The sequence below is a fragment of the Orcinus orca genome, chromosome 10 (assembly GCF_937001465.1).
Source record: "Orcinus orca chromosome 10, mOrcOrc1.1, whole genome shotgun sequence".
Taxonomy (NCBI): Eukaryota; Metazoa; Chordata; class Mammalia; order Artiodactyla; family Delphinidae; genus Orcinus; species Orcinus orca.
The window spans coordinates 68,877,909-68,901,308 of NC_064568.1; the positions used below are offsets into that span (position 1 = coordinate 68,877,909).

At 47.8% G+C, this 23,400-nt stretch overlaps 1 protein-coding gene across 5 annotated transcripts in view; it reads left to right on the forward strand.

Annotated features, from left to right (window-relative positions):
• LOC101282806 (FYVE, RhoGEF and PH domain-containing protein 2) overlaps positions 1-23,191 on the forward strand; it is a 53,815-nt gene extending 30,624 nt beyond the window's left edge. For 2 of the 5 annotated variants that reach the window (XM_049715781.1, XM_049715782.1), the window contains exons 8-12: positions 6,525-6,656; positions 9,524-9,670; positions 10,845-10,991; positions 19,582-19,678; positions 20,005-21,401. In XM_049715781.1, the coding sequence (XP_049571738.1) occupies positions 6,525-6,656; positions 9,524-9,670; positions 10,845-10,991; positions 19,582-19,678; positions 20,005-20,234 (753 nt within the window). In that variant the 3' untranslated portion in view covers positions 20,235-21,401. Of the gene's footprint in view, positions 1-6,524; positions 6,657-9,523; positions 9,671-10,844; positions 10,992-16,830; positions 19,350-19,581; positions 19,679-20,004; positions 21,402-22,442 lie in introns of those variants that run through there. The other 3 variants (XM_033424107.2, XM_033424106.2, XM_033424108.2) reach the window with 3 other exon arrangements.
• The last annotated feature ends 209 nt before the right edge of the window (positions 23,192-23,400 follow it).

Below are 23,400 nucleotides of genomic sequence, written 5' to 3' on the forward strand. Positions count from 1 at the left end.
CTCTACATCTGTGTCTCTATTTCTGCCCTGAAAACCAGTTCATCTGTACCATTTTTCTAAGTTCCACATATATGCATTAATATACGATACTTGTTTTTCTCTTTCTGATTTACTTCACTCTGTATGACAGTCTCTAGATCCATCCACGTCTCTACAAATGACCCCATTTCGTTCCTTTTTAACGGCTGAGCACTATTCCATTGTATATATGTACCACATCTTCTTTATCCATTCGTCTGTCAGTGGGCATTTAGGTTGCTTCCATGACCTGGCTATATTGTAAATAGTGCTGCAGTGAACATTGGGGTGCATGTGTCTTTTTGAATTATGGTTTTCTCTGGATATATGCCCAGTAGTGGGATTGCTGGGTCATAAGATAGTTCTATTTTTAGTTTTCTAAGTAGCCTTCATACTGTTCTCCATAGTGGCTGTATCAATTTACATTCCCACCAACAGTGCAAGAGGGTTCCATTTTCTCCACACCCTCTCCAACATTTGCTGTTTGCAGATTTTCTGATGATACCCACTCTAACTGATGTGAGGTGATACCTCATTGTAGTCTTGATTTGCATTTTTCTAACAATTAGTGATGTTGAGCAGCTTTTCATGTGCTTCTTGGCCATCTGTATGTCTTCTTTGGAGAAATGTCTATTTAGGTCTTCTGCCCATTTTTTGATTGGGTTGTTTGTTTTTGTAATATTGAATGGCATGAGCTGTTTATATATTTTGGAGATTAATCCTTTGTCCATTGATTCATTTGCAAATATTTCCTCCCATTCTGAGGGTTGTCTTTTCGTCTTGTTTGTAGTTTCCTTTGCTTTGCAAAAGCTTTTAAGTTTCATTAGGTCCCATTTGTTTATTTTTGTTTTTATTTCCATTACTCTAGGAGGTGGATCAAAGAAGATCTTGCTGTGATTTGTGTCAAACAGTGTTCTTCCTATGTTTTCCTCTAAGAGTTTTATAGTGTCCAGTCTTACATTTAGGTCTCTAATCCATTTTGAGTCTATTTTTGTGTATGGTGTTAGGGAGTGTTCTAATTTCATTCTTTTACATGTAGCTGTCCAGTTTTCCCAGCACCACTTATTGAACAGACTGTCTTTTCTCCATTGTATATCCTTGCCTCCTTTGTCATAGATTAGTTGACCATAGGTGTGTGGGTTTATCTCTGGGCTTTCTATCCTGTTCCATTTATCTGTATTTCTGTTTTTGTGCCAGTACCATATTGCCTTGATTACTGTAGCTTTGTAGTATAGTCTGAAGTCAGGGAGTCTGATTCCTCCAGCTCTGTTTTTTTCCCTCAAAAGTGCTTTGGCTATTCGGGGTCTTCTATGTCTCCATACAAATTTTAAGATTTTTTTGTTCTAGTTCTGTAAAAAATGCCACTGGTAATTTGATAGGAATTGCATTGAATCTGTAGATTGCTTTGGGTAGTATAGTCACTTTCACAATATTGATTCTTGCAATCCAAGAACATGGTATATCTCTCCATCTGTTTGTGTCATCTTTGATTTCTTTCATCAGTGTCTTATAGTTTTCTGAGTACAGGTCTTTGACCTCCTTAAGTAGGTTTATTCCTAGGTATTTTATTACTTTTGTTGCAATGGTGAATGGGATTGTTTCCTTAATTTCTCTTTCTGATCTTTCGTTGTTAGTATATAGGAATGCAAGAGATTTCTGTGCATTAACTTTGTATCCTGCAACTTTACTAGATTCATTGATTAGCTCTAGTAGTTTTCTGGTGGCATCTTTAGGATTCTCTATGTATAGTATCATGTCATCTGCAAACAGTGACAGATTTACTTCTTTTCCAATTTTTATTCCTTTTTCTTTTTTTTTTTGTACGCGGGCCTCTCACTGTTGTGGCCTCTCCCGTTGCGGAGCACAGGCTCTGGACACGCAGGCTCAGTGGCCATGGCTCACGGGCCCAGCCGCTCCGCGGCATGTGGGATCTTCCTGGACCAGGGCACGAACCCATGTCGCCTGCATCGGCAGGCAGACTCTCAACCACTGCGCCACCAGAGAAGCCCTTGTATTCCTTTTATTTCTTTTTCTTCTCTGATTGCCATGGCTAGGACTTCCAAAACTATGTTGAATAATAGTGGCGAGAGTAGACATCCTTGTCTTGTTCCTAATCTCAGAGGAAATGCTTTCAGTTTTTCACCATTGAGAATGATGTTTGCTCTGGGTTTGTCATATATGGCCTTTATTATGTTGAGGTAGTTTCCCTCTGTGCCCACTTTCTGGAGAAGTTTTATCATAAATGGGTGTTGAATTTTGTCAAAAGCTTTTTCTGCATCTATTGAGATGATCATATGGATGGTTTTTCTTCTTCAGTGGTGTATCACATTGACTGATTTGCATATATTGAAGAATCCTTGCATCCCTGGGATAAATCCCACTTGATCATGGTGTATGATCCTTTTAATGTGTTGTTGCATTCTGTTTGCTAGTATTTTGTTGAGGAGTTTTGCATCTATATTCATCAGTGATATTGGTCTGTAATTTTCTTTTTTTGTAGTATCTTTGTCTGGTTTTGGTATCAGCATGATGGTGGCCTCAGAATGAGTTTGGGAGTGTTCCTTCCTCTGCAATATTTTGGAAGAGTTTGAGAAGGATGGGTGTTAGCTCTTCTGTAAATGTTTGATAGAATTCACCTGTGAAGCCATCTGGTCCTGGACTTTTGTTTGTTGGAAGACTTTTAATCACAGTTTCAATTTCATTACTTGTGATTGGTCTGTTCATATTTTCTATTTCTTCCTGGTTTGGTCTTGGAAGGTTATACCTTTCTAAGAATTTGTCCATTTCTTCCAGGTTGTCCATTTTATTGCCATAGAGTTGCCTGTAGTAGTCTCTTATGATGCTTTTGTATTTCTGCGCTGTCCGTTGTAACTTCCCCTTTTTCATTTCTAATTTTATTGATTTGAGTCCTCTCCCTCTTTTTCTTGATGAGTCTGGCTAAAGGTTTATCAATTTTGTTCATCTTCTCAAAGAACCAGCTTTTAGTTTTATTGATCTTTGCTATTATTTTCTTTGTTTCTATTTCATTTATTTCTGCTCTGATCATTATGATTTCTTTCCTTCTACTAATTTTGGGTTTTGTTTGTTCTTTCTCTAGTTCCTTTAGGTGTAAGGTTAGATTGTTTATTTGAGATGTTTCTTGTTTCTTGAGGTAGGCTTGTATTGCTATAAACTTCCCTCTTAGAACTGCTTTTGCTGCATCGCATAGGTTTTGGATTGTCATGTTTTCATTGTAATATGTCTCTAGGTATTTTTTTATTTCCTCTTTGATTTCTTCAGTGATCTCTTGGTTATTTAATACGTATTGTTTAGCCTCCATGTGTTTGTGTTTTTTCCCTGTAACTGTTTTCTAATCTCATAGTGTTGTGGACAGAAAAGATGCTTGATATGATTTCAATTTTCTTAAATTTACCGAGGCTTGATTTGTGACCCAAGATGTGATCTATCCTGGAGAATGTTCTGTGTGTACTTGAGAAGAAAGTGTAATCTGCTGTTTTTGAATGGAATGTCCTATAAATATCAATTAAATCTATCTGGTCTATTGTGTCATTTAAAGCTTGTGTTTCCTTATTAATTTTCTGTTTGGATGATCTGTCCACTGGTGTAAGTGAGGTGTTAAAGTCCCCCACTATTATTGTGTTACTGTTGATTTCCTCTTTTATAGCTGTTAGCAGTTGCCTTATGTATTGAGGTGCTCCTATGTTGGGTGCATATATATTTATAATTGCTTTAGCTTCTTCTTGGATTGATCCCTTGATCATTATGTAGTATCCTTCCTTGTCTCTTGTAACATTCTTTATTTTATTTTATTTTATTTATTTATTTATTTTGCGGTACGCAGGCCTCTCACTGCTGTGGCCTCTCCCATTGCGGAGCACAGGCTCCGGACGCGCAGGCTCAGCGGCCATGGCTCACGGGCCCAGCCGCTCCGCGGCACATGGGATCTTCCCACACCAGGGCACGAACCCGTGTCCCCTGCATCGACAGACGGACTCTCAACCACTGCGCCACCAGGGAAGCCCAACATTCTTTATTTTAAAGTCTATTTTATCTGATATGAGTATTGCTACTCCAGTTTTCTTTTGATTTCCATTTGCATGGAGTATCTTTTTCCATCCCCTCACTTTCAGTCTGTACGTGTCCCTAGGTCTGAAGTGGGTCTCTTGTAGACAAGATATATATGGGTATTGTTTTTGTATCCATTCAGCAAGCCTGTGTCTTTTGGCTGGAGCATTTAATCCATTCACGTTTAAGGTAATTATCGATATGTATGTTCCTATTACCATTTTCTTAATTGTTTTGGGTTTGTTTTTGTAGGCCCTTTTCTTCTCTTGTGTTTCCCACTTAGAGAAGTTCCTTTAGCATTTGTTGTAGAACTGGTTTGGTGATGCTGAATTCTCTTAGCTTTTGCTTGTCTGTAAAGCTTTTGATTTCTGCATTCAATCTGAATGAGATCCTTGCCAGGTAGAGTAATCTTGGTTGTAGGTTCTTCCCTTTCATCACTTTAAATATATCATGCCACTCCCTTCTGGCTTGCAGAGTTTCTGCTGAGAAATCAGCTATTAACATTATGGGAGTTCCCTTGTATGTTGTCATTTTTCCCTTGTTGCTTTCAGTAATTTTTCTTTGTCTTTAATTTTTGTTAGTTTGATTACTATGTATCTTGGCGTGTTTCTGCTTGTGTTTTTCCTGCCTGGGACTCTCTGTGCTTCCTGGACTTGGGTGGCTATTTCCTTTCCCATGTTAGGGAAGTTTTCGACTATAATCTCTTCATATATTTTCCCTGGTCCTTTCTCTCTCTCTTCTCCTTCTGGGACCCCTATAATGCAAATGTTGTTGAGTTTAATGTTGTCCCAGTGGTCTCTTAGGCTGTCTTCATTTCTTTCCATTCTTTTCTCTTTAATTTGTTCTGCAGCAGTGAATTCCACCATTCTGTCTTCCAGGTCACTCATCCGTTCTTCTGCCTCAGTTATTCTGCTATTGATTCCTTCTAGTGTATTTTTCATTTCAGTTATTGTATTGTTCATCTCTGTTTGTTTGTTCTTTAATTCTTCTAGGTGTTTGTTAATTCTTCTAGGTCTTTTTTTTTTTTTTTTTTTTCTTCTAGGTCTTTGTTAAACATTTCTTGCACCTTCTCGATCTTTGCCTCCATTCTTTTTCTGAGGTCCTGGATCATCTTCACTATCATTATTCTGAATTCTTTTTCTGGAAGGTTGCCTATCTGCACTTCATTTAGTTGTTTTTCTTGGGTTTTATCTTGTTCCTTCATCTGGTACATAGCGCTCTGCCTTTTCATTTTGTCTATCTTTCTGTGAATGTGGTTTTCGTTCCACAGGCTGCAGGATTGTAGTTCTTCTTGCTTCTGCTATCTGCCCTCTGGTGGACAAAGCTATCTAAGAGGCTTGTGCAAGCTTCCTGATGGGAGGGACTGGTGGTGGGTAGAGCTAGGTATTGCTCTGGTGGGCAGAGCTCAGTAAAACTTTAATTCACTTGTCTACTGATGGGTGGGGCTGGGTTCCCTCCCTGTTGGTTGTTTGGCCTGAGGCGACCCAACACTGGAGCCTACCCAGCTCTTTGGTGGGGCTAATGGCAGACCCTGGGAGGGCTCATGCCAAGGAGTTCTTCCCAGAACTTCTGCTGCCAGTGTCCTTGTCCTCACAGTGAGCTATAGCCACCCCCCACCTCTGCAGGAGACCCTCCAACACTAGCAGGTAGGTCTGGTTCAGTCTCCTATGGGGTCACTGCTCCTTCCCCTTGGTCCCGATGCACACACTACTTGGTGTGTGCCCTCCAAGAGTGGAGTCTCTGTTTCCCCCTGTCCTGTCGAAGTCCTGCAATCAAATCCCGCTAGCCTTCAAAGTCTGATTCTCTAGGAATTCCTCCTCCTGTGGCCGGACCCCCAGGTTGGGAAGCCTGACATGGGGCTCAGAACCTTCACTCCAGTGGGTGGGCTTCTGTGGTATAAGTGTTCTCCAGTTTGTGGGTCACCCCCCAGCAGTTATGGGATTTGCTTTTACTGTGGTTGTGCCCCTCCTGCTGTCTCATTGCGGCTTCTCCTTTGTCTGTGGATGTGGGGCATCTTTTCTGGCGAGTTCTGTTGTCTTCCTGTGGATGATTGTTCAGCAGTTAGTCGTGATTCCGTTGTTCTCGCAAGAGGGAGTGAGCGCATGCCCAGGTTTGGGTTTTGAAAGTGCCTGAAAAATGTGAGACCAAGGGAAGGTGGAAGGCAGGTGGGGTGGTAGTTATGGAGAGCGTCTGTGACTTGATTTCACATCTGAGCTCTGAACTCTGGCCTGCTGGGTGTCTTTGCTGAGTCCCTTGACCTCTCTGGGGCTCAGCTTCCTCACCTGTAAAATAGGCTCACAGTAACTGACCTCCCCTTTACGTGGTCTGTATTCGTCCAGTCCGCTTCACATGGAAGCCACCGGGAAACATAGCACACATGATCTCTGCCACAAGCAGGTGGGTACAGGGGGTCCTGAAGTACCCACCCTGCCACCCCACAGCTGCAGTCCGAGGAGCTGGGCCTCCGGGCGCCGCAGTGGGTCCGTGACAAGATGGTGACCATGTGTATGCGCTGCCAGGAGCCCTTCAACGCCCTGATGCGCCGCCGCCACCACTGCCGGGCCTGCGGCTACGTGAGTACCCACCTCGGCCTCTGCCTTCCCAGCTCAGGCCCTGCCCTCCCATCCCTGCCAACCCTGCCCGCTTCAACCAGTACAGCCAGAAGTGCTGGGCGCTAACTGTGCCAGGCGTGTGAGTTACCTGTTTTTGGGGCCTCATGGTGCCCACGTGTGAAGCAGGTCAGCTGTTTGCCCCATTCTGCAGGTAGGACGCAAGGCTCAGACAGGTTAAGCGACCTGTTCAAGACACTCCCCAAAGCTGACCCTGTTCATTCATCTGCTTCCTCACCACCATTTCCCAAGACCCCCAAGGCCCAGCACCAGGAAATGGTCTCCAGTTCCTGGGTGGGGGCACCCAAATCCTTCAGCCCCTGTCGGGCCTTTCATCCACCACCTCATCAGCCCCACACCTGTTACTCATCCACCCCTCACCGTCCTCTTTTCTTGACCGACCTCAGCTAACTGTCCCCTCCTCTTCTTGGCAAACCCTCAGCACTCCAGCACCTGCTCGGTTCTGCTGCTAACTCTGCCCGCCAGGTTCAAGCCTCAGCTTCCTCACCTGTACAATGGGGATTAGTAACACCTACCTCCAGGGTGGTAGTGAGGACTCAACAAAAGAAGGTTCACCCCCTTCCCTCTCCTTGTCCCCCTTTCCTTCCCCCTCCTTAATCACTTGGGCAGCCTCACTCAGAGGAACAGCCACCAGCTGATTGAGGAAGGAACCACTCCTCCCTCTTGTCAGCTCAGGCCCAGTTATCAGAGGCAGATCTTGCTTTGCTTTTTAAGCACTTGCTGTACTTGAGCTGTTCTCTGTTGACATTACAACCCTCTCCATTTACTCTGCAAACAGAGAAGCCCTTTAATGACCTCCGTCTTTAATGACCTCTGGGGACAGGAGGAGACCAGCTGGGCAGGTTGGGGCCAGTCAGCGAGGCGTCCCCAAATGTGTTAAACTGCAATCAGGACACAAAGTAAATTTCTAGGACTGGGACACACCTATGTTCGTGTAAGTGAGTTTCATATCAGAGCCAAATAGAAAGGATCTGGGGATTAGCTTCCATTTTCGGTGAGTCACATCAGTAAACAAGAGTTGAGTCTACTCACGCTTGTAACTTTGTAAGTAGTTTCTAAAAAATTATTTTAAATAGTTAAGAAATACAAAGAGGCACAAAGAACAATATAACAACACTCATGTACCTGCCTTCCAGGTACAAAAAAGAAATAAAATATTCTAAGAACTAAATGAAATATATGATCCTTGATTGAATCCTGGATGGGAAAAACAGAACCAGAAACAGAAGTCATTACTGGGACCATTGGGGGAAATTTGATTATGAAGCATATATAGGTAACAATATTGTATCGATGTTAAATTTCCTGTGTGTGATCATGACATCGTAGATAGGGAGGAGAATGCCCTTGTTCTTAGGAGACACCAGCTACATATTTAAGGGTGATGTGACATGATGACTGTAATTTAAACTCAAATGGTTCAGAAAAAATATATATATGTATGTATGTGTGTGTGTGTGTGTGTGTGTGTGTGTGTGTGTGTGTGTATAGAGAGAGAAAGAGAAAGAGAGAGAAAGGGAGAGAGGGATAAATCAAAAGTGGCAAAAATGTTCACAATTCGTGAATTTGGTGGTGGGGGTATCACTGTATTATTTCAACTTGTCTTCAGGTTTGAAATTTTTCAAAATAAAAAGTTGGTAGAGGAGAGGAGAAAATAAATACTTGCTAATTGTATTTAAAAATTTTAAATCTCAATAAAAAACAAAATAAAATATTCTCAAGGTAGCTGAAGCCCTGTGTGTGGGGCTGTGTGAGGCACCCGATTCTGGGGTTTCTCCTGCCCGTGTGAACGTTTGTACTCTGTGAGTCATCCTTTCGTGGTTGGGTGCCCAGTTTCTGCCTCCCCGCCTGCCAGACAGGAATCCTGGTGATGGTGGGGCAAGCCCAGGCCTTCCCCTGTGGCTCCCTCCCAGGCCACGTGCTGTGCTGGGCACACAGACCGGCTACCTGATGAATAACCCTTCGTCCAAGTCTCTATCTCTTGCCCCCATTTCCAATCCCACATCCTGGACTCACTGTGACACTCCAGTCTTCCTGGAAGTCACATCCTGCAGTGCCTGTGTTTCCCCCCAGGTTTTCTCATGCCTCTTTCACCCGATCTCCCCAGCCTGATCTGTGATGGCCTTCTTGGGGACGTCTCCGTGGTGGGCTGGGGGCCGGGCGCCACTCCACAGACTCCACATGGCGGGTCTTCCTGGCAGAAACAGCCAGCCCATCATTTTTGTATCAGAACACGTTTGACTCTAGGATTGGGTGGACTGCAAAATCTGCATGACTCTTAATGCTAAACTGTAGAACCGTAAAGACACCTTCTGTTTGAGGAGGGCCAGTGCTGCCAGAGAGCTCTGTGGCCTTCATCAAGTCACTGTCCCCTCGTTGTAGGTGAGAGTAAAAGTCCCAGGGCTGGTCACCTGGTGGGGTTGCTGGGAGTCATGTGAGATGACAGAGGGGAGAGAGAGCGCTCAGAGAAGTGATCAGATGCAAGGGGTGTGCACAGGTCAAGCCCCCGGGATCAGTAGCTGCCCTCACAACGGGGAACGTGAAGGGAGAGAGGTTGAGCTCCTGCAGTGGGGGCCAGGCCTCAAGCCCCCAGCTGCGGGCCCTCTCCCCCTGCACTGCAACCTCCAGGCGGCTGGGCCTCTGCCAGCGCAGGGGATGCCCAGCTCTGCCTCCATCCCTCTCCTGAAGCTTTCTTTTTCTTCCTCTGGTCTCGGGTTGCTCTCACGTCCCCACCTCCTGAGCCAAGGCACGAACGGGGACCTCCGTGCCTCACTTCAGCCCCCAAGCCCCTCCTGCCTGTCCTCCCCCAGGTGGTGTGTGCCAGGTGCTCCGACTACCGGGCTGAGCTCAAATACGATGACAACAGGCCCAGCCGAGTCTGTTTAGACTGCTACACGTTCCTCACCGGAAATGTGCTCCCCGAGGACAAGGAGGACAAGAGGCGTGGCATCCTGGAGGTGAGGGCCGGTTTCCTCTACTAGGCAAATGTGTGCACGGCCTCACCAAGTGCTGGCACTGTCCTCGGTGCTGAGGAACAAGCCTGCCGTGGTCACACTCCCCGTCCTTCTCTCTCTGCCCACAGACAGCACCCCCGACGGAACACCCCCCCACCCCGGCCCGGCCCTGGCCAAATAAAACAGAGCTGCGCCTGTCACCAAATAGAAGCAACTTTTGGCTCCAGGCTGTGGCCCAGGCTCTCCACCTTTCCTCTGCATCCTCATCCGATAATCGCACAGCCCCTCTGGACCACTCCTGTTCATATCCCCATGCCCTGCCCTAGCAGTCCCAGGAGGTGAAAAGAGCTGGTGCGGCTGATTCCATTTTACAGATGGGGATACTGAGGCTGCAGGTCAGAGTCCCACTGCAGGGAAGAGGCAGCCTGGAGACTCCATTGTAATTGGAAGGGACTTCAGGGACCAGCTGGTTGGAGACCCAGGCCCAGAGAAGTGACCAAGGTCACACAGCGAGTTAGGAACCAGCTCTCTGATCTCTACCACAGATGTTCTCTGCTGTCCTTGGGGCTGAGCCACTCCCCACCCCCAGCCCCAGGCACTCTCACTGCTGGTCAGCACCTCTGGGGCACTGGCACCCAGCCTAGACACTGGTTACCCCCGCCCCTCTGCCACTCCCTCATTAAAGCCAGGTTGACATCCCACTGTCCTTGGGAGGTGGGAGAAGACCCCAGCCTATTCCAGCTGAACTCAGCTCCCAGGTTCAAGTTGGTTCCTTTCCACTGACATCTGCCCACTTTCCAATCCTCCCTCATTCTTCTAGGCCCCGGCCCTGCCCATGCCCTCCCCAATCACTAGACCATACCACACAGCTTTTGCTCCTGGAGAGAGGGGATGGTCTGCCCCTTTTCAGGCTCCAGTTCTGTTCCCTGGGGCAGCTCTCAGGGGATAAGCCCTCCGAGCACCTGCGCAGAGGTCAGGCTGGCTGAGGTTTGACTGCAGCTCTGCCACTGGCCAGCTCTGTGACTGCAGGTCCCTGATGGGACCTCTCTGAGCCTCAGGGACAAATAACACCTCCTTGCACGGTTGCCGAAAGGTTTAGAAAGAGTGATTTCTAATGACCGACATCTGTTAGGTAGTGGGTGCTCTGTTCCCTGACAGTCCCTCTCTCTGGTTTCAGAAAGGAGCTGCAGCGGGGTCCGAGCAGAGCCTAATGTGCAGCTTCCTACAGCTCTTCGGGGACAAGTGGGGCAAGAGCGGGTCCCGGGGCTGGTGCGTGATCCCCCGGGATGACCCCCTCGTGCTCTATGTCTACGCTGCCCCCCAGGTAATGCCACGCCCCACCCCTCCTCACAGTATGTGTGTGTGTCAGGGGTGGCGGTGGGGGTGAGTACTGTTGGCCCCATAAGTCAGATGAGGCTCAATGAGGACCTGGTTCCCTCAAGTCACAGGGTTAGTGGCTTTCAGAGCTGGGCCCAGACTCCAGGTCATGACTGCTTTGCCCTCAGGGGGTGACCAGTCCTCTTCCTCAATGCCCTCCTGCCACCCCACCCCACTTCATGGGTTTTGGGGGGGCAAGAGGCAGGTGTGTGCCTGGTACCTTCCAAACAGCCGTCTGAGGCAGTGGCGCTGAATGGGAGGACAGCAGCCCACAGTTCTGCCCTCCCCTCCCAGGACATGCGGGCCCACACCTCCATCCCCCTGCTGGGCTACCAGGTGACCGCTGGGCCCCAGGCTGACCCCCGGGTCTTCCAGCTGCAACAGTCAGGCCAGCTCTACACCTTCAAGGCCGAAACCGAGGAGCTGAAGGATCGCTGGGTGAAGGCCATGGAGCGGGCGGCCAGCGGCTTGAGCCCCGGGGGGCCCAACGACAGGGACCTGTCTGACTAAGCTACAGCGGGGCCCTCTCCCCCTCAGAGCCCTGCTCCTGCCACGCACGGGCTGACACTTCAGCTGACCCACCACCCCAAGCTGAGCTTTCAAAGAATTGATTTCCAGTCGTCTGTGTTCAGAGCATGTGTCCTGATTTGAGATTCAGAACACATGGGTTCATTCCTTTGGGGAGGAGATGACGAAGCATCCCAGTTTGCCCAGGGCCGAGGGGATTCCTGGAACATGGGACTTTCAGTGCTAAAACTAAGAAAGTCCCAGGTAACCCAGGACTGTTGGTCACCAATGTGGTTCACAGGCTGGCTGCACATATGTATCACCTGGGAAGCTTTAAAAGATACCAACAAATAAATATAAACTAAAAATTCAAACACTACAAGGCCTGGATCCATCACCAAAGATTTCTGATTTGACTGGTCTGGGACGGGGAGGCATGGGTATGTTTCAGGAGTACCCATAGGAGTCTGATGCGCAGCCTAGGTCATCCGGATGAAGAACAAAGCAAGCAACCTACCAAGTGCTAGGCATGAGATTAATAATAATAACAAATACCAGACATCTACTGAGGCAGGCACTGTTCTAAATGTTCTACATGGATTATCTTGTTTTACCTTCAGGACTTATAATCCCCATTTTCCAGATGAGGACACTGAGTCTTAGAGAGGTTTAGTCATTGGCTCAAGGTCACACAGCTGGTGGATGCCAGAGCCAGGTTTTAACGTAGTGCACTAAGGTGAAGGCTCTGTCCATCGGGTAGCAGAGCAATTGGCTGAGCAGAAAAGGAGAGGAAAGGGGGAAGGAAATGGGGAAAGACAGGAGAGGAAAGGTAGGAGCAGGAGGAGAGGGCAGGAGCATTTCTGGCTGGTGGGTGAGGCTGCTTTTTCATAAGAGACCACCAGGGGGTGGCAATGACCAGCAGGCCACATCCAGGGACCCCAGCCGGGGCCCTGACACCCGAAGCCACTTCCATCAGGCCCAGCTGCTGCTAGGCTGCTCTGCCCCTGATGAAGGTGAGACAGACCAGTCATAGATCTTTGTCCCCTTCTAGGCCCAGCAGTTTGCCTACCCCCACCCCCCAACCTGAGGCCACCTCCCTTCCGTAGGGTTTTTTTTTTTTTTTGCAGTACGCGGGCCTCTCACTGTTGTGGCCTCTCCCGTTGTGGAGCACAGGCTCCGGACGCGCAGGCTCAGCGGCCATGGCTCACGGGCCCAGCCGCTCCGCGGCATGTGGGATCTTCCCGGACCGGGGCACGAACCCGCGTCCCCTGCATCGGCAGGCGGACTCTCAACCACTGCGCCACCAGGGAAGCCCCGTAGGGTATTTTTTAAAGCCCAAGAAAACCTAATTGGCATGATCTCTCTGGGGACCAGGCTGACCTGGCCATAAGTTCATTCCTTAATTCAACAAATATTTGTTGAGCATCTTCTTTGAGCCAAATGCAGTACCTATACCGGGGGTACAGCAGTGAAGGAGACAGACAACATTTCTGCCTTCATGGAGTTTATATTCTTATTCAACAAAATAAATGCATAAAAGGTAGAACATATCAGATGTGATGAGTGCTCAAATAGAGTGACAAACCATCCAGACTTTCCTAGTTTTATAAGTAAAAGTCTTAAGTCTCAAGAATCCCCTCAGTTCCAGGCAAACCAGGATGGTTCATCACTCTAGTGGAAGAAAAAAAAGCAAGAAAGGGAGCAGAGGGGGAATAGGATGTGTGTGTGAAAAACACACATGTTTGAAAAACAACATCAAGGAAAGAAGAAAGGGAGGGAAACACACAGATATCTGGGAGAAGAGAATTCCAGGTGGAGGGAACAGCAAGTGCAAAGGTCCTGAGGTGGGAGCCTGCCTGGTACATGCAAAGAACAGTGAGGAGGTCAGTGTGGCTGAAGTGGAGTGGGCAGGAAGGAGATCAGAGGAGAAGACATCAAATCATCACTAAACTAAGGGTGGGGGGTCAGTAGAGGCAGGGCTGAATGAGATGGGGAGTCTTGGGGGGAATCTGATTTGTTTTAACAGACTCCCTCCTGCCGCTTGTTGAAATGGACTGAAAGGAATGAAGGTAGAAGCAGTTGAGAGGCTGCCACTACCATCAAGTGAGAGAGAAGGAGGCTTATATCAGGGTTGGAGCAGTGAAGGTGGTGAGAAGGGCTAGGATTCTGGGTATATTTTGAAGGTAGAGTGGAGGAGACTCCCCTATACAATGAATGTGGTGGGAGAGAAAGAGGGAGCCAAAGGTGACTCTAAGGCCTCTGACCTGAGAACAAGGTGGTGGGGTGCAGCTGCCACTAACTGAGATGAGGAGACCATGGAAGGGGCAGTTTGGGGGATAGCGACACACCAGGAGCTCTCACATGGACGAGTTACAGCTGAGGTGCCCACTCAACGGCCTCGGCCAGTAGTCAGGTATCTGAGCTCAGGCACCAGGTCTAGGCTGGGGCTGTAAACATGAGAGCTGTCATCCAGAGACGGGGTTTAAAGCGTGTGTGTGAAACAGAAGGAAGGGGTCCAAGGACCGAGCCCCGTGCACCCCAACATTTGAACTGTGCACATGCCCAAATTCTAGGCATTAGCACCCTGACATTCTGGCTGCACACACCCCAACATTCTAACCCTTCGACCTGCAGTTACAATTCTGAGAATTTACCCCAAGGAGACAAATCAGTGTGACAAGACTCACGCACATTCTTTACAATAGTCCCCCAAACTGGAAACTATGTAAATCTCCATCCAAAGGAGACTCAGCAAATAAACTCACGCCCACGGGGAGGGAACCTGTGGCAAACTGCTGCGTACACACAGTGGAGAACCGTGCCGCTGTTCAATGAGAAGGCTTCAATCTTAATGAACTCACCTAGGAAGACGCCTGTGAGGTGTTAAGTGGGCGATAACTACAGAAGGAGCTAACATTTTAAAACACTCACTCTGTGTCAAGCACTGAATTAAGGCCTTGGCGGAGATGATTGCGCTTAATTCATAATCGCATTAGAAGTAGACACTATACCAAATCCTCATTTTACAGATGAGGAAACCAAAGCAACGATGGTTGAGTAAAACTTGCTTGTGGTCACATAACATGGGGTAGAAGAGGTAGCATTCCAGCCCACTGGGCTGTGGATGAAGACACTTTACATCTGCACCAACTAAAGGGGTACACGACGCATTTTACAAGTGGCTGTTTTGCTTTCTTCTTTACATGCTTGTGGTATTTGAATGTTTTTTCAATATGAGGTATTATTCTATAATCACAAGAACAAAAGTGCCTTTCCTGTGTTAAGGGAACAATAAAAGAAGGACCAGGGGCTTCCCTGGTGGCTCAGTGGTTGAGAGTCCGCCTGCCGATGCAGGGGACACGGGTTCGTGCCCCAGTCCGGGAGGATCCCACATGCCGTGGGGCGGCTGGGCCCGTGAGCCATGGCCGCTGAGCTTGCGCATCCGGAGCCTGTGCTGCTCCGCAACGAGAGGCCACAACAGTGAGAGGCCCGCGTACCGCAAAAAAAAAAGGACCAAAGGAAAACTCACCCAGCCTGCCCTCCTTCCCGGGATCCTGAGCTGCCACCACGTGGGATCACTAGGCATCAGTGCCAGAGCCGAGAGGCTGGGTACCCCAGCGGCCACTGGGAAACGCAACCTGGAAGCACTGGCCGGAATGGAGTGCTTATTCCGTGAATTAGTGTGACGATGTGGAAACGTGCAGTGACCAGAGGGTAGAGCAGAGCCTGGACCTGGCAGAACTCAGGGTCCCACCAGAAAGCCATGGACACCAAGAGGGTGCCATCCTCAAGGCTTCTCTCCTGGGAGTTCAAAGAGGCCCATGTGGCCTGGGGGAGTCTCTGCCCTTCCCTGGCTGCATCTCACCCTGGCTTTGCTCACACAGTGACCCTGTTTGTCCCAGGCTCATGGTCTACGTCAGGAAGGGAAGACTCTAAGGGGTTCAAATTTTCACTCCTGAAGCTCCTTACATCTAAAAGGCTGGAGGCTCCCCTAGCAGTCTGGTGGCTCTGGTGCCCACGTGCCCTGACCCTGGAAGGGGAGCTGGGGGTGGGGGGAGGGAAGGCTGGCAGATGCCAGGGTGGGGGCATCTCTGGAGGGCCTCGTGGACCCCGAGTCAGCGGAAGACCTTGCCCCTCCCTGCCTTCCCTCCTGGTGCTGGGGCTCCAGGAATGGCATTCACTCATTCATTCACTCATTTCTTCCTACATTCATTATTGCTAGAATTATTGAGTATTTACTATGCAGTCAGCACTGGGCACACGTCATCTCATTCATTCAGTAACAGCCTTTTGGCATCGGTTCGACTGTCCACATTTTACATACAGATGAGGAAGGTAAAACCAGTCAAGGCTAAATAACTTGTCCATGGTCAACCAGGCTGTAGGTAATGAACCCAGACTCAAATCCTGGCTCGTCTTATTCCAAAGTCCGCCCATAGCCAGCACTGGGGGACAGTATCCCCAGTGGTTAGTGGGTCCAGGCCTCCACACAGCTCTGCCACTTACTGGCTATATTGTCTTGGGTGAGACTTCCTTACTCTGGGCTGGGGTTTCCTCACCTGGCAAAGGGGGTTAACCATGGTCCTACCTTCCTGGGGACTGCGGGGGAGGGGGTCCAGCACTCAGAGCAGTGGTGGCCACATGTGATTATTACAGGCATTCACCGTTTCACTCTGTACTGTCTGCCTCTATGCACTGCAATGCACATATTTATGGAGTATCTGGGAATACAAAGTGGAGTAAATCATAGGCCCTGCTCTTAGGGAGTCAGTGTCTAGGTCATTTAAATCACCTGGGAAGCTTTTGAAAGACTCCCAATGCTCGGGCTGCACCCCAAGGCCATTAAATCAGAACCCCTCATTTGGCTGGGCTGTAACATCAGCATTTTAAAGCTCACCAGTAGTTCTGATGAACAGTCCCTTCAGAAAGGGCAGGACCAGTTCTTGAGCTTGGGAACCCTGGCTCAGGTCCCCAGGGGTTCCCTAGCAATGGTTAGTCTGAGTGGGGAATGGGGGAAGTGGCCTTACTATGGCACTAAATGAGTTAGGATTTATTGACGCATAATTTACATACAGTAGAATCCACCATTTATAAAACAGTTCTATGAGTTTTGGCCAAAGGTACAGTCACGCAACCACTACCACAATCAAGACATAGAACAGCTCTATCACCCCAAGAAGTTTCCCTGTGCTGCCCCTTTGTAGTCATCCTCTCCCCTCACCCTCTGGTCCCTGGCACTCACTGCTCTGTTCTCTGACCTGTCGTTTTGTCTCTTCCAGAATGTCATGTATTTGGAATCATACAGTACGGAGACTTTTGGGTCTGGCTCCTTTTACTCAGCCTCATGTATTTGAGACTCGTCCACGTTGTTCATGGACCAGTACTTTGTTCCTTTCCATTGCTGAGTAGTATCCCTTAAGTGGGTATACCGTGGTTTGCTTACCCTTTACCAGCTGAAGGACCTTTGGGTTATTTGTGGTTTGGGACAATTATGAATAGTGCTGCTATGAACTATAAACATTCATGTTCAGGTTTTTTTTGTGGTCATACATTTTCATTTCTCTAAGGTAAATACCTAAAATTGGATCACTGGGTCATATGATAAGTGTATGATTACCTCTCTCAGAAACCGCCAAGCTGTCTTCCAGGGTGACTGTACCATTTTGTATTCCCATCATCAGCGATCAGAGTTTCCCATTGTGCACATCTTTGGCAGCATTTGGCACAGGCAGGGTTTTTGTTTGTTTGTTAAAACATTTATTTATTTAATTGGCTGCCCCAGGTCTTAGTTGCGGCATGCGGGATCTTTAGTTGAGTCATGTGCACTCTTAGTTGTGGCGTGTAGGATCTAGTTCCCTGTCCAGGGATCAAACCCGGGCCCCCTGCATTGGGAGCATGGAGTCTCAGCCACTGGACCAACAGGGAAGTCCCTGTTTGTTTTAAATTTTAGCCATTCTGGTGGGTGTGTAGTGCTTACAACTTTTTAAGCTTATGAATGTATCAAAAATATCATGTTGTACATCTTTAATCTATACAATTTTTATTTGTCAATTATACCTCAATAAAGCTGGCGGGAGTTTATGGATGTAATGAAATAAGGGCCTGTAATAGTAAATATTTTGCAAACATAATCATTTAAGGCCCTATTATGTGCCAGACAGTATCCTAATCCTTCCAAAATCCTAGGGGCAGCTGGTATCATGGGGAGGGCACCCATGACAGTCTAAAAGGCTCAAATCCCAACTCTGTGGTGGGCTTGCTGTGGGACGTTGGGCACATCACTCAGTGTCTCTGAGCCTCCATTTATTTATTGTAAATAGATTGAGCAATGCCCCCTTGCATGCTTGGTGTGAAAACCAAAGGAGATAATGCAGGGAAAGCTCCTGGCCCACAGGAGAGGCTCAACAGCTGGGAGTTGTTATTAGCTACGCTCTTTATGTAGCAACATTCCTGGGATAATTTGTTCCAGCAGCAAGTCTAGTTGCTTCTGCCTTCAGGATATATTCCAGATGGAGCCTCCTCGCACCCCACACCTCTCACACAGCCACCTCTCTGGTCCAGGCCACCATGTCCTCTCTCAGGTGACTGATTGCAAGAGCTTCTCTCCGGCCCCTGCACTCATACACCCACCCCCTGGTGGTCGTACTCCAAACAGCAGACACAGGAGTTCTTTTCCATCTGAAACTCCCATCCAGGGTCCTGGTCCCAACCCTCCCGAGGCATCACGGTAAGAAGTCCCTCTGATGCCTCCCTCCTACAATCCACCAGGCTTTCTGTGATCTGGCCCCTGGCTGCCTCTCAGAGCTCGTTTATTCATCTCTGTATCCCAGAACTTAGCACATAGTAAGTGCTCGAAAAACACCTTCTGGCCTGGATTCACACTAGCGCTGTCAGGCCACCAACATGGCAGGCAGTATTTCTCTTCCATTGAGGTGACTGGAAGTCAGAGAGGTGCGAATGACGTGTGCAAGGTCATACGGCACTTCTGTGGACTCTCTCAGGGACCAGGACAAGGGTCTCCTAACAATGGCTGTGGCCTCATACCTTTGCCTTTTCCTTCCGGCTGCCTGTCTCTGCCCCATGACTGGACCCCAGGGCCCTGCTTCTTCCTGAAATTGGCCATGGTGGGAGTGTTCCTGCCATGGAAATTAGCAAATCAGCCCCCCTCTTATCCCTCATCCCCCAACAGAGGTCTGATTGTTACTTCTTGCCAGCACGACACTGTCCACGAAGTCTGGCATCCTGAAGTAACTGAGTGAAGCCACCTTGCTCACCTGTCCACGTCTTGAGCTTGCAACCCTCAAGGTGACCCAGGTGCCTTTTCCATCTCTTCTCTCCTCTGCCTGGCCTCAGGCTCTATTCTGGGCCAGTTGCTAGCTGGCCTTCGGCCTATACACAGTGAGCTTCTGCAAGTCAAAGGCCAAGGTGGAGGTGAGGGCACCTTCCTACTGGTGCTTCTGGCCTGACCCTGGCCTCTACCTGGTCACATCCTTCTTGTTCCAACTCCCTGAGCCACTGATATGCTGGAGCCATTTCTGCCTCTGATTTCTTCTCCTTACCCTCTTCTCTCCATGATTCTCTCATTTCTCATCTTTGGCATTTTAACTGTGTCTCTCTTTACCTCTGCTAATAAAAACAAGAGATAAATTTTTTTTTTCTGGCAGCGCACCACAGCATGTGGGATCTTAGTTCCCTGACCGGGGATCAAACCCGTGGCCCCTGCATTGGAAGTGCAGAGTCTTAACCACTGGACTGCCAGGGAAGTCCCAAGAGCTAACTTTTTTTTTTTTTTTTTTTTTTTGTGGTACACGGGCCTCTCAGTGTTGTGGCCTCTCCCGTTGCGGAGCACAGGCTGACGCGCAGGCCCAGCGGCCATGACTCATGGGCCCAGCCGCTCTGCGGCATGTGGGACCTTCCCGGACCGGGGCACGAACCCACGTCCCACATCGGCAGGCGGACTCTCAACCACTGCGCCACCAGGGAAGCCCTCAAGAGCTAACTTTTAATGAACACTTACTGTGTGCTTTCAGTGTATCGGTGCATTTAATCTACAAACCAGCTCCATTGTACAGATGCGAATAGGGAGGCAGAGAGAGATTCAGCAACTCACCGCAAATCACACTTCTGGTAAGTAGGGAAGCCAGAACTGACCCCGGATGCTCTGTGACCTTTCTGGGAAGCGGCAATAATCACATCGGACTTAGAATTTTAAAACACGGTTTGAGTTCTGACTCTGTTACCTCCATGTGACTTCGCTGTCTGTGCCTCAGCTTCCTTCCTCATTCATAAAACGGGATGAACAACACGTGCCCTGTCCATTCATGGGATTGTTTTGGGGTCAAATGAACAAATGGGTGTAAAAGGGCTTTGAAAATGTTAAAATGCTGAGCATATGAGTGGATTAATGTATATGGTTCTGTTTTCAAATTTTTATTTTCTCTCTTGCCTTTCAGAAGGGTTCTTTGTCTGCCTTGGTTATGCCAGTGTGTGCAGGGCCCAGACACAGAGGCGCTCCGTAAATAACTTTTTTTCCTCTGTTCTCTGCTGGGCTCCCCTTTCTCAGGCCTTTCAGGGAGACTCATCACCTTTCCCCTCTCTCACTATCATCAAGCCCAGACTCAGAGGGCAGGAGGGTTCACCCCAGCAGGGTTCCAATGCTCAGATCAAGACCAGCACTGGATGAAGTCCACAACTACTTCTTAGACATTATCATGGAAGCCAACTGGAAATTATGCTTCGCTTTATAGAAACTGGCTTAAGTAAACTTTAAGTAAACTTTTCAGAAACACATCTACTTTTGTGGAGCAAGGCAAGGTCTGACTTTATTTTTTGGCAGCCCGCCTAGTCTGACTTTATTTTTCTTCTTGAAAAATTATTTTTGGGACTTCCCTGGCGGTCCAGTGGTTAAGACTCCATGTTTCTACTGTAGGGGGCACAGGTTTGATCCCCGGTCGGGGAACTAAGATCACACATGCCATACAGCGCCCCCCCTCCCCCCAAAAAACAACAAAAACCAACAAAATAAAAAATTATTTTAATATATTTAATTTTTTCATTGAAAGTCACCACTTTCTTGGAAGTATAACTTATAATAAAGTGCATAGATTTTAAGTATATGGAATGATAACTTTTCACATGTATTCACCCATTTAACCATCACTCAGACCAAGGCCCAGAACATTTCCAACACCCTGGAGAACTCCCTCATGCCCCTCCCAGGTGATACCTGTTCCCACAATTTTGATTTATTTTGGTACAAAAATTCAAAAGGAGCAAAGGATAAACTGACAAATCTTCCTCCCACCCTGCTGTCAGACACCGATTTTTTTCTCCTAAGAGTCAATATTACTGGTTTCTTTTTTTTTTTTTTTTTGGCCTAGCGGCATGTGGGATCTTAGTTCCCCAACCAGGGATCGAACACGTAACCCCTGCAGTGGAAGCGTGGAGCCTTAACCACTGGACTGCCAGGGAAGTCTCAATATTACTGGTTTCTTATAGATATTTCCAAAGAAAGGAGATACATAGACACACACACATATTATATCATATTATGTTTTATGTTTTGTTATGTTGTATAGATTCTCCCATTTTCACCCTAAAGGTACTTGACTGTGCAATTGTTGTACACCTTGTTTTTTGTTGTTGTTTTTTACTTAACAATACATCTTAAAACACTAGAATTATTTTAATAATTAGCAAATTAATATCTTTACCAAAAGACTTCTCCTTACAAAAAATTTGGTTTATAAAAAAATCTAAAATTTTATTACTAAATAATTCTGTGCTCTGCCTTATGGCCTTCTGAGGGTGCTTAGGCAGCAAGCTACTACATCAAAAAATACGATTCAGGGCTTCCCTGGTGGCGCAGTCCGCCTGCCGATGCGGGGGGCGCGGGTTTGTGCCCCGGTGTGGGAGGATCCCACGTGCCGCGGAGCGGCTGGGCCCGTGAGCCATGGCCACTGGGCCTGCGCGTCCGGGGCCTGTGCTCCGCGGCGGGAGAGGCCACAGCAGTGAGAGACCCGCGTGCCGCAAAAAAAAAAAAAAAAAATACGATTCAATTAGGAAAATGTGATTCATGTTAACTTTTCAGCCCACCCAATAAACCGTTGTATGAGATTCTATCTTATTGGTATTATCTTTTCCTTTTATAGCTCTTATCAAATAACAGTGTCATTGGTTTATATTCTCAGTAACTCATGAGTTCTAAAGGACATGTATGACAGACCAAGAAAAAAGCAGGGGGGGACTAAAATTTGGAGCTTAAATTGTAGAATTTCTCAAAGGTCTGAATTACTGGAGCTTATTAGGTTGGGGTGAATAAAAGGGGAAAGACATATATCGTACTTTCAGATGTATTAGGAAGTTTTCCTGAGAAATTGGTCAAGAAGAACCCACTGGTGTTGTATGAACTTTCCCAGGGGGAGGGCAGACCAGGCCCTGCCAGAGGGCAGCTGAGGGGGTGGGGCTGTGAGTTCCAGGAAGCAGAGTAGGGGCCACCCAAGAGCGGGAAGACTGGCAGGTAATCTGAATCAAAGTCCTCACATGCATCAGCAAGGCCAAAGGGCATAAACAGGGCCCCAAACCGGAGGCAGAGCCAATGGGCAGAGCTTCTGAGCTGGACTAGCTGAGAAGGGAGTTAGGAACAAGCTGGGAGGCGCCAGGTTGTTGTCAAGAGTGAGGCTAAAGTTCATCGGTCTCTGGGTGCATGTGTGGGGCATGCTGACCCAGTGTAGGAACTTTGTGCACCATCCCTATGGAGTATTGTTACAATAATGGCCCTGGAGAGAATTACCCCCACCCCTGTGTTCATGCCTCTTTGCAACATGATTTTGCTGTTTCTACTACCACAAGGTGGAATTATTTCACCTCCTCTTTTTTTTTTGGCTTGCAGGATCTTAGTTCCCCAACCAGGGATTGAACCCATGCCCCCTGCATTGGAAGCTCGAGTCTTAACCACTGGCCCACCAGGGAATTCCCAATTTCACCTCCTCTTGAATCTGGGTTGACCTGGTGACTTGCTTCGACCCATAAGATGTGGCAGAAGTGATGTTCCGGCAGCTCTGTGGAGAGCTCCACGTGGAAAGGACTGGGGCACTCAGCCTACAGACAGCACCAACTCGCCAGCTATGTGAGTGAGTAACCTTAGAAATGATCCTCCAGCCCCAGTTGAGTCTTCAGATGACTGTGGCCTCAGCCAACATCTGACTGTAGCCTCATGACAGACCCAAGTGAGAACTGCCCAGCTGGGTCCTTCTCAAATTTCTTTTTTTTTTCTTTTTTGGTTGTGTTGGGTCTTTGTTGCTGTGCACAGGCTTTCTCTAGTTGTGGCCAACAGGGGCTACTCTTCGCTGCGATGCGTGGGCTTCTCATTGCGGTGGCTTCTCTTGTTGCGGAGCACAGGCTCTAGGTGCGCGGGCTCAGTAGTTGTGGCTTGTGGGCTCTAGAGCGCAGGCTCAGCAGTGGTGCACGGGCTTAGTTGCTCCGCGGCATGTGGGATCTTCCAGGACCAGGGCTCGAACCCGTGTCCCCTGCATTGGCAGGCAGATTCTTAATCACTGCACCAAGAGGGAAGTCCCCTTCTCAAATTTTTGACCAACAGAAACCATAAGAGAAAATAAATTATGGTGGGTTTTGTCATTATATTTTGGGGTAATTTGTTATATAGTCATATATAATTAGTAAACAACCTCTATGTCCATCAACAGAGAACTATTTAAGTATATTACAGTACATACATACAGTGAAGTACCATGCAGCTGCTTAAAGAAAAATGAGGAAGTTCTTTATGTACTGACATGAACAGCCCTCCAAGATGATTTAAGTGATAAATGCAAAGTGTAAAAATAGTA